General features: G+C 47.9%; 1 protein-coding gene across 2 annotated transcripts in view; it reads right to left on the bottom strand.

The window, feature by feature from the left end:
• Slc30a10 (solute carrier family 30 member 10) overlaps positions 1-11,552 on the bottom strand; it is a 36,033-nt gene that overhangs the window by 5,587 nt on the left and 18,894 nt on the right. The window contains exons 1-2 of one of the 2 annotated variants that reach the window (XM_005348838.2): positions 6,325-7,239; positions 5,565-5,642 (exon numbers count right to left, since the gene is read on the bottom strand). In XM_005348838.2, the coding sequence (XP_005348895.1) occupies positions 5,565-5,642; positions 6,325-6,940 (694 nt within the window). In that variant the 5' untranslated portion in view covers positions 6,941-7,239. Of the gene's footprint in view, positions 1-5,564; positions 5,643-6,324; positions 7,240-11,552 lie in introns of those variants that run through there. The other variant, XM_026779934.1, reaches the window with a different exon arrangement.

Here is an 11,552-nt window from a genome sequence, read left to right as displayed (position 1 = left end):
ATCTGCACATCAAATTCTTTTAAACCTTTGTTTCATTTTTTATTCGAGAAAAAGTCTCACTGTGTAGCCCAGGTTGGCCTCAAACTCCAAATATTCCAGCTTTGGCAGCCCAGTGCTGGGACTGCAGGCATGTGTCACCATGCCTGGTTTCAAAGTTTGTGTCTTTATTATATACTCCATGAGTCAGGTGTCAGGTGTGGCTCCCCTCCTGAATCCCTTATGCGCTCAACGTGATGGAGGCCCCATCATCTTTTATTGCTGTTTTTATGGTTGCCAGGGGATGGAACCCAGTGTCTCATCCATGCGGGGTACTCATTCTGTCCCTTGGGTATAGTTTCAGACAGCACCATGACACATCAAGAGTGGTTCTTTGGGGTCTCTGGCTTCCCTCAACCCCAACTCACTCCCCTTTTCCTGGAGCCCCTGGTCTACTTTTCACTGGCCCATCGTTATCTCCGTGCTCCTTAGTGGCCCAAAGAAGTTTCCTCTGAATAAAAAGCCGTTGGTCACAATTACATAAAATAAAACTCTACACACAAGGGTTAAAGCTGTAGGTTCTACTGCATAGGACCAAACTAAACCCTCTGAATGTGGGTGACGGTTGTGAGGCTTAGGCAGTCTGTGGGACCACTGGCAGTGGGACCAGGATTTATCCCTAGTGCTTGAACTGGCTTTTTGGAGCCCATTCGTTTTGGAAAAATACCTTGCTCAGCCTAAATATGGGGAGGGGGAGAGGCCTTTGTCCTGCCTCAAAGTGGAAAAAAAAAAAAAGGTGTGGGTTCTAAAGGTCTCAGCCAATTCATTGCAGGGCAGATGCAATCCTCAGCAAAGAAGGTTTGGGCTGTGATGCACATTAAAATAGAATTCAGAAAATCCAGGGGAAATCTAGTCAGTGGGGTTAAAACTGTAGACACAAAGAATTTGTGTTCCTGAAAGGAACCCCAGAATTGCACCCTTGAAATCGGAGCACCTGCAGCTGCAGAACTCGTTAGAGTCTCGGTCCCACGTGGGTCCTGTCGTGAGCTGAGAAAGGGGGTGTCATTCACACAACCCAGCACACCCTACAAAATCACACCAGTCAAGAGCTTCAAATCACCAGGTTCACATTAAGAACACCCATCAACAGACCGTGGCAATGGTTCGGAGATGGAGGCCCTGGCTGCCGAGCCTAACGGCTGGAGTTCAATCCCCAAGACCCACATGGTAGAAAGGAGAGGATCTGACTCCTGATGTTTATTTATTGTCCATGCAATAAATAACTATGATTTTTTTAAGAGTATCCGTGACTGGGTATGATGGTGTCCACCTACAATCCAACTACCCAGAAGGCTGAGGCAGAAGGATAGACAGTTCAGGGTCAGCCTGGACTACATGGAGATTTTCAGGCCTGCCTAGCCCACAAAGAGACTTCCAGGCCTCTCTGTAAGGCCACATACTAAGACCCTGTCTCAGAAAAACACAAATAAATAAACAAAATTTTTTTAAAAGATAATGAAACTGCCAAGGCCATAAAGGTGGATTATCCAAAAGGCCACCCATCATCTGATACTTTACAGAAGCAGTGGGTGACATTCCAGCAGTGTTGGAAGTAGGAGGTATGCCAGGCCAAACTGGTGCTGGGCACAGGGTATTTGGCGATAAAAGAATGTGTGGTGGAACATGCCTTTAATTACAGCAGTTTGGAAGCAGAAGCAGACAGATATCTGTGAGCTACAGGGCGGGCAGAGTTACCTAGTAAGACCGAGTATAAAATAAAATAATAAAATAGAGTGTTGAACTTCTGATCTATATGCTGAGAAGTGCAGAGAGCAAAACCAGCCAATGAAGTCACCAAGAGAACTGCTAAGCTTGAGCATTTAGATGGGGACCCTGGTCAGGGTGCGTGAAGTTGCAGAGCTCATGGTGGAATTATAATCCACCCAGTACACCCACCCATCCACCAGCAGCAGCAGTCGGTCCTCATGAGACGGAAAGAGCTAACCTTGAAGAAAGCAGTCTCTAAGAAGAGACAGAAACAGCAAAACGCACAGCACGGGAATGAACCGTACGCGAGACAGTGCTAACAGAAACCAGAGGAAAAGGGCGACGCAGGACAGAGGGGAACCCCGCCCTCCAAGGTCCACCTGAGGTTCCCTCTCCACTCTACAAAGGGGGAAATTGCACCGGATGGCTAAGCGACTTTCCCAAGATCATACAGCCGTCAAATCCAAATGAGTGTTTGAACAAGACTGCCAGGGTGATTTGAATGCACATAGAAGGTGTCAAAAGATTGTTCTAGAAGAAAACATGTAGTTAAGGAAGGTCTGCTTTGGCCACCCCAGGTATCCAAAGGGTTCACTCAGTAGAACTGACAATGATTCCGATTGCTAACTGCTCGCTCATGAACGAGACTGAATGAGCTGCCCACACTTCCTGGCTTCTGAGTGACACCCCTGGTCAATGGGGTTGTCCCTGTGCCGTTTACTGAGTGGTTACTTAAGGCAACAGGACACTGATTCGATATACACATGAGACAGTCCCACTTTCTAGCACTCTGTCCCCCATCCTCCTGGTCCTGTTCCCAGCCACAGGAGATAAGGCCGATGATCCACCTCCCTTTCCTCATGACAATATCTCAGGGGAGTACAAGTAATGATGGGTACCAACTGTGGAGTCCTCTGCTCATACCAAAGTGTGTGAGGGACCCTCACCGCACCACTGCAGATGGATGCCATTGCAGGCAGCTGGGGGAGGGGGATAATCATCCAGCTTCACCAAACTAGGAGCTAGCAGAGGGTCCACCTGCTCACCTGTGCGGCAGAGCTGGGATGTGGGAAGGAGGGGCTAGAGGGCTGGAACAGTGGGTCGGGAGAAGGCAGAGAGGCGATGTCTAGGAAGAAGTGCTGGCTGGCATAGCTCTGATTTCCAGAGATGAACCTGCCAGGTGTCCTGAGAGACAAAGATCTCCATGGATGCCCCTGTCTCCTGATTAGTTGCAGTGCCTACAGGGTTACTTTGCAAAGGCAGAAGACCTCCGCGCTTGGTCTTCGCATGCTGACTTCCCATAAAAATTGTCACTATCCCCTGAAACTGACATATACCAATGCTGTCGATTTGACCCAAGTTAAAATCCAGGATGGAAGGCAGCCTTCAAAGCTGTCTGTGTGTGCAAGCAATCACAGGGCGCTAGGAAAAGATGGGAGCTTCTCTCTGGAGAAAATGAGAAATATCTCATCAAAGGAGATGTCTTCTCAAGTGATACCACATGGCCATTCATCTGTTTATGATGCTGCTGACATGCTGTGACAGTGTTTTAATGCAGCAAGCTTGACCCTATTATTAAGACTTATTATATCAGCCACTGATATATCAGCCACTATAGAGAACTTAAAAATGATTGTGCCTACACTTTTGTGGCAGAAGATGAATTTATCTCTTATTCCCATTACAAGAAGAATAACCGTGGTGAAAATGAAGAGATGGCTTGTGGGACTGAGGTGGTGGTCTATTGGTTAAAATGCTTGCCGTGTGTCTTAGCTTGCTTTCTATTGATGGGATAAAGACCATGACAAAAAGCAACTTCGTCTGTCCCTAAGGGAAATCAAGGCAGGAACTCAAGCATGGCAGGAACCTGGAGGCAGGAGCTGATGCAGAGACTATGGAGGAACACTGCTTACGGCCTTTCTCCCCATGGCTTCTTATAGTCCATGGTAAATTGGGCCCCGCTACATCAGTCATCAATCAAGAAGTGGGATATGCCCACTGGAGAAGCAAGCCATTGCTTTCCGGAGGCCAGAGGTGTGTGTGACTATGGGAAGAGCCTTATGTGTGAAAAAAGAGCTGAGACTACAGCCCAACTCTGCCACCAGCCAAGGGGACTTCAGGGACCCTGCCACACTCTTTAGATTATGTCTCCACATCTGTAAAGACCAACTTAGACTACTAAGAGACACTGTTCACACACACACACACACACACACACACACACACACACACACACACAAAGATTGGGAACTAAGGCTAAAATCACTCTACTAGAAAAATATCTAAGAAGTTACAAAGGAAAGATGCTGGCTACAGCAGGGTCCAGGGAGAGAGCTCCCTCATGATGCCCAACACTGCTGACTTTGAACATAGGGTAGGGAGAATGATAGTTTCACCAGACCCCCAACTTTGAACCTGGAAGTGAGAGTTTTAATCAGGATATGGTCCCTTTCTCAGCAAATTTCTACTATAAAGAACTGTGGCAATAAAGACATCCGATAATGTCACACAGGGCAGAGACTTGGGTAGTGGGCCAGTTTGCTTTTTTTCCACCGTTAGCAAAATCACAGTCAACACCAACCATAGTGGAAAATATGCAATTCCAGCCGGGAGGGGACTAAGAGAGGAGGGCTGTCACAAGTTCAAGGTCGGCCTGCACTACATAGTGAGTCCCAGGCCAGCATGGCTATATAAGAGGACCCTGTCTCCAAACAAACAAATCATAGCCAGTTAAAATAAGCTGCAATGGGGCTTTGGGTATGGATCAATGGTACACACACACACACACACACACACACACACACATACACACACACAATCTTCTTAAATAAATAGGGTGAATTGTATGTCAGCAATATTCATGAAAGTAGAAAATCAAGTATAGCAGTCATGTGACATTGGTGTGTGGAGATCAGCTCAGACCAGCCTGGCCCTGGGTGAAGGGTTTCTGAGAACATGTTACACACGTAGATATGAGAAGAACATGATACACATATGGAGATCAGAAGAACATGATATTGATGTGTGGAGATCAGTCAAACATGATACTCATATGTCCATATGTGGACATCAGGAGAGAGTATACTGATACAGGAGGTCCGAGCATGACATTGAGGTATAGGGACCAGGAGAACTTGATACATATGTGGATTTGAGGAGACCATGGCACATGTGTAGAGGTCAGGAGAACATGGTATTGATATGTGGAGATCAGGAGAATATGTCACTGATAATGTGGTGGTCAGGAGAATATGACCGATGTGTGGACATCAGAAGGACATGATATGTATGTGGAGGTCAAGAGAACATGGCATTGATATGTGTGCTCAGAAGAACATGGCATTTACATGTGAAGATAAGGAGAATATTTCACGGATAATGTGGAGGTCAGGAGAACACAACACTCATATTTGGTACTCAGTAGAAGGCAATACTCATTTGTGGAACTCAGGAGAACATGATTGACATGTGGAGATTAGTAGAGCATGATACATATGTAGCAATCAGGAGGTTATGACGCTGATATGTGAAGCTCAGGAGCACATGACACGTATGTGTGACTCAGAAGAACATGGCGCTGACCTGTGCAGCAGGCAGCTGGAGCGAGGCTTAATTAGAGCAAAGATAAATCATTAGCAGCTAGGTTTTCCCCCAAACATCAATGCAATGATTAGGCAAGAGGAGAGGGTCATAGTCTGCAGGTAACTGACCTATTCTCCAACACGCTGTTGCCTTACTGAAAGCCGGACAGAAGTCACAGCTGCAGCCCAGCCCTGTGAACCATGGGAAAGGGTCCCAAGCTAGTCCAAAGACAATCCTACCTCTGATATTCAGGGCTTCAGATTTTTTCTCTTTTTTCATCGTCTCTTCTGGTTCATTCTGGGTGTTCAGGGAATCACCTGCATTCAAAGAAGAAACCTTGTGTTGTGTATAAGTTCTACAAACAAAAAGAACCAATGAACTCAAAATGCAGTTTTGTTACGTTCAATACCTCCTAGTATTCGGGAGTCCCCACCTCTCCCACACTCAGCCCAGACAGGGGCTTTTCAACCCAGAGGAAGCCCGCAGACCACCCTTGGACACACAGTTTTCAAATTTAAACGGGGCAAGTATAAGCCTACACCTATTCCCAAACCCACAATACCCAAGGGGCAGAGGATAGCCCTGACACTGATGTGTTAAGGGAGGGAACAAGTCCAGATAGCAGCACCAGGGAAGGGGAGGGGAGGGTTAGGCAGTGCTCCCTATTGCCCAATAATAAGAATTGATTTCCAAGATCGATACTGCCACAATGAGACAGGAGAGGATAAGGACTTCGGGGTCAAGGAGGAAAGGAGGAAGGGGGAAATGTGGGAGTGGGAGAGGAGGCAGGGAAGGGAGAAGGAAGAAGAAGGAAGGGAGGAAAGTTAAGTTACAAGAGGGGCAAAATAGGCTGCGAAGAGGATTTTTTTTTGTTGTCAGTCAGGAAACAAAAAGAAAAGGAGGGAGTGGATGAGAAAAAGGGACCAGATGCATGGGGGGGGGCGGGATAAGGGGAAGGACAAAGCGGTCCCAGTACGGAAGGATGCAACTGAAAGGCACCTGCTACATTCGAGAACACGGTCGCGCCCTCCTGCAGCTTTTTTCCGGCCGAGGCCCCCCGGAGAGTCACTACTGGGTCTGAGCCGGGGGCTGTGGCTGCCACAGCTCCTTGGGGACTCCCCAAAGGACCACAAGGGTCCCCCTGATGTGGCGGCTGCGGAGGGCGGGTCCGACGCCGCCGGGTGCAGCACGCAAAACAGGAGCCGCAGTCCTGGAAGATGAGCAGCCCCACCACGTTGACTGCCAGCCCCAGGGCGCCCACGATGAGCACCAGCTCAGGGTCGTCGATGCGCTCGGGCCGCGCGAGGCGTAGCACGGCCTCCACGAAGATGGTGAAGCAGAGCGCGGTGAGGAAGACCGCGTTGCTGAGCGCGCCCACCACCTCGGCCCGAGCATAGCCGTAGGTGGCTCCCGAGCTGCGGGTACCACGCCGCGCGATGTAGCCGGAGCCCAGGCCCACGCACAGCGAGATCAGGTCAGACAGCATGTTGAACGAGTCCGAGAGCAGCGCGATGGAGTTGCCCAGGTACCCCGACACCAGCTCGGCCACGAAAAAGACCACAGTGAGCACCAACATGAAAAGCAACCGGCAAGTCTTGCCGGAGTAGCGGCCCATTTCTGCAGCCCACCGTGCCCCGCAACAGGTGGGGGGTCTGGAGCCCACCTCCTGCCGCAGGCCCACCTTGCCCCGCCGGGGCCTTTTGTACAGCCTGCTCACTCCCACACGGCCAGAGTCTGCAGGAGTGGCCCCAGTATCGCAAAGGCCACCTCCCGGGGCCCTGCCCCTCCTCCCTTGCCGCCCAAGCCTGACTTGGCAGGTGGCCACCGGCCTGTGTCTCCTTCTAGGACTGGGCTGGAGAGGAGAGCTGCTGGGAGGAGGGGCGCATCGGGATGCCAATCTTCTTAGATCCCCACCTCCACCCTCTCAGGTGGACCCGATGGTCCTCCAGCTCTCCCCACCCCCACCCCAGCGCTACTACAGATCTGTGAAAGCCGCTGATAACTACCTGGGCTGCAGTGGGAGTGATCACTGCACACCCGTGCTTACGTGCCCAGACGCGAGTTGCAGGGCAGATTCCTTATGAGCTGGTGGGGCCAATTGCCCTTAAAGGCGTTTCCTGCTTTTCCTTTGGTTAACCGGTATCTCGTTCCTCACTTAACGCCCCTGTTCCTTTGCCCACCATCAAAGCCCTTTATCCTCTCTTCTTCTTCTTCACAAAGAGCGCGGATGTGTTCTGTTACTCCCTCATGGCACAGTATCCCCATCTCCCCTTTGCGGGGGTCTACGAATTGTTCTTTCTACAGAGGAGGGAAAGGCGGAAGCCCAGGCGGTTTGCTGCCACACAATTGTAAGCATAAGCGTGGATCGCTGGTGCAGCACCCCAGGGCTATATCCAAGTTCCTAGACCATCGAAGCAGCCAGGCTTAGTCTCCTTTCATAACATGCTGGGGAGAATTTCTACTGGCCTCAGAGATGACCCAATACCCCTAGTTCAATTGATTGACCCAAGTCGTTTCTTCCAAACAGGTCGGCTTCCAAATGACACTCCCTCAAAGGGAACACGTGTCCAGGACATTCCCCCAGCAACCCCTTCAAAAAGGGGATTTGCCATCGTCACTTCAATGGGGTATGGATGGGGAGCCCTGTGCCTCACTCTCATTTTAGGAAGGGTCTGAAGGTGAAACAGAGCAACCTCTCTCCACGTCTCCCCACGAACTTTCACCACCCCCAGCAAGAAAAATACCCTGGTCTGGAGCTTGAAAATGAATACAAGGCCTCCCTCAAAACAAAGCCATCAGCAAGTCATAGCAGCGCATGCAGGCCTTCACTCTTCATTGTTCTCGGGGGAGCTTGAGACTGGAGTCCATTAGCAAAACATTTAACTTAAAAAATAATTTGGATTAAGTTTGTTGATACGGCTTACAAGTGGAGGTCAGAGGACAACTTTTGGGGGTTGATTCTCTCCTTTCACATGGTCTCTGGGATTGAACTCAGAACCCCAGGCTTGATGCCAAACACTTTCATCTGCTGAACCATCTTTCCAGCGCCAGCGCCACCTGTTTTTGTTTTATTTTGTAGCCTGCTGGGCTTAACCAGGGCAGCCCGTGTACATTCTACCTTCCAGCCCCACTCAATGTCTTATCCTTAAAGAATGCTTCTGTCTTTTGTGTGGTCTCTGAAGGTCCCTATCAATGCCATTAAAATATGCTGGGCGGTGGTGGCGCATGCCTTTAATCCCAGCACTCAGGAGGCAGAGGCAGGCGGGTCTCTGTGAATTCGAGGCCAGCCTGGTCTACAAGACCTAGTCCCGGGACAGGCACCAAAGCTACAGAGAAACCTTGTCTCAAAAAAAAAAAAAAAAAATCCCTGATTCAAAGGTCCTACCTTACTATTAGGGAAGCTCCAACTACAAGAAGTTTATTAACACTCCCTTTTTATCCAGACAGATGACTCAAGTCTGTAACCCCAATATTTGGTAGGCTGAGGCAGGTGGATTGCTGTAACAGGTCAACTGTGAGTTTGTCTTTAAACAAACAAACAAATATCTCTAGGAGAAATATCTCTACATGAAAACGCAAGGAAATTCTCTAAATTAATTAATTAATTAATGTGACCAATAATGTAGAACTAAGAAGGTATAGACAATGAAAAATTTAAGCTATAGAGGTTTCGACAGGTTCCATAATCACCTGGGCCTGTTTTCATTACTGTAAAGTGGGGTTGATGATTGTATCGCAAGGACTAAGCAAATCAGTGTATAAAGTGCTTGTCACGGTACCTAGTATACAGTATGCACTCGAAAAATGCTACCGTTATAGTTGCTAGAGTGATTAGCAGTAGCGCAGTACACATGTCATAGGATCACTACTGGCCAACAGATAAAATGCTAATGTACACACACCAGCGATGCAGGCAAGTGCTCTCCCCAGTATATAGCCTACATTGTCTTCACATGATGGAACCTCTACAGTTTTTGACATATGATACTATGACAGCTGAGTGTGGCTGAGAGTTTAGCTCAGTGGTAGAGCACTCGCCTAGCACATGCAAGACCCTGGGTTCAAACCCCAGCACTGACCGACAAGAGAGTAGGGCCTTTTACAACTCATGCAGCATGCCTCAAGCCTTCCTGCCTAATTGTAGTTCTTGTTCATTCATAGCTGAAAAAAAAAAAAACAGAAATCAGCAGAAACATATCACTTCTGCCTCCTGGTTAGTCATTCTCCCAGCCAAGGGCAGATAAGAATTGTGGCACTGGCCCAGGAGCAATACATTAAGAAAAGCCAGAGGCTGAGGAGCAGGGGGTGTCACAGGTATCTGATGTTCCTGTCCACAGCCAGGTCCTGACTACAAAGTAAGTGTTCCAGATACTGCCCATAACATGCACTATAGAAAAGTGGGGAGTGTGTGCGGCACTGTGTGTTATGTTTGCATCTGTGTGTGTGCACATGTCTTCCCCAGTCAGTTCCACGTTGGGGTGATGAGAGAGGGGAGAACAATCTCTCACTGAACCCCAAACTCCCTGATGATCAGCTGGGCTAGCTGGCCAGGAGCTGTGGAAATCCATGTCTCCACTTCTCCATCACTGAGATCACGGGATGTGCAGATTGTGCCCCCCTTTTCACATAGTTGCTGGGGATTGAACTTGAGTCCTCATCTTTGCACAAGTATATTGCTGACTGGGTCGTCTCCCCAGCCCCCAGAAAAATGTTTTGCCTAACTTACATTATATGGTCTGTCTAAGTCACTTGACAGACACAGGCTGTCTTACAACGTATGTTTCAGCAGCTTTTTGTTTACTGAACTCTTATTTGTAGCCCTGGACCGAGCACGTTAGAGGCATCATCCCATTCTGCCTTCCAGTATCCTCATGCAGTGTTTTGAACATATTAAATAATGTTTTATAACAAACAATTTTGTTTCTGAAAAATATGAAGCCTGAGCTTTGATGCCACCACACTAAAATCACACAGTCTGAAAAATGGCAGGTGTAAGCTCTGACCTATGCAGAAAACACCCAAAGCTTGTTTTCTTCACGTATACCAGATTGATCTTTTCAAATCCTTTTGTTCTAAAATAAATAGATAAATAAATAGATAGATAGATAGATAGATAGATAGATAGATAGATAGATAGATAGATAGATAGTAGGGCTGTGTTTGTTTTTGTCTTGAGATAGGGTCTTTCTATGTAGCCCAGGCTGGCTTTGAACTCAATCTTCTTGCCTTCTCCTCCCAGTACTGGGATTATAAATTCCCTTTTTGGTGACCCAAAACCTGATGCATTGCAGTTCATAAATTTGGGGATTATTATTCTTTCTATATTGGCATTTTGCTTTTAATATGTCAGTTTTAAAATGTGACTTTAAAAATAAGTAAGGTAGCTAGTAAGATGGCTCAGCAGGTAAAGGAACCTGGCAACGAGCCTGGTGACCTGAGTTCAATCCTGGAAACCTACAAGGTGAAAGGAGAAAGCTGACTCCCACAAACTGTCCTCTGACCTCTACCTGAGCACTATGGACTACACCCATGTACACGCGCATGCACACACACACACACACACACACACACACACACACACACACACCATAAAATAAATAAATAAGCATAAAAATTGAATTAGAAATAAATCAGCTTATCATGGTCTTTAAAATTTGGCTAATCTGGAACCAAATCTGAGCACTACTATGTGCTACAAGTCACATGACCTGGACAGGGTCCTCACATCTTCTCTGTCCTCATTGGGGTAACAGTTGTAACAACATCTAACTTGTGGTGCCGTCATGAGTTTACAAGGAAGGTTCACAGGTAAGCAAGTGTTCATAGGTAACCCCTCCCCTGAGTTTGGTAGTCCAGCATGGGGGAGGCAGATCATTCCTCTCAGAGAAGGACTCAAAGCTTTGGTCTGTCTGAAGTGTTGGAAGGGCAGAGAGGCCAGGCTGCTGGGGATCCTCTGCGTTATGAACACTGTGTCTCTGGTCTATGGTGACTTAGGGAGAAACTTTAAATATTTCTTTTCAGCTTCATCTAAGAAGCAAAGAAATGTATACAAGCATTTAGTAAGCAGTGTCAGGGCTGGTAGGGTGGCTCAGCTGGTAAGGGCCCTACATGAGCAAGAGTGCGGACCTGGGTACAATCTTTGGAACAAAGGTAAATGTGGAAGAAGAGAAACGATTCCACCAAGCTGTCCTCTGACATTCACATGCATGCTGTGACCCCCATATGTG

Source organism: Microtus ochrogaster, chromosome 6, assembly GCF_000317375.1.
Source record: "Microtus ochrogaster isolate Prairie Vole_2 chromosome 6, MicOch1.0, whole genome shotgun sequence".
Taxonomy (NCBI): domain Eukaryota; kingdom Metazoa; phylum Chordata; class Mammalia; order Rodentia; family Cricetidae; genus Microtus; species Microtus ochrogaster.
Note: the sequence above shows the minus strand (reverse complement) of the source record. Positions and strands in the feature narration are given on the sequence as shown.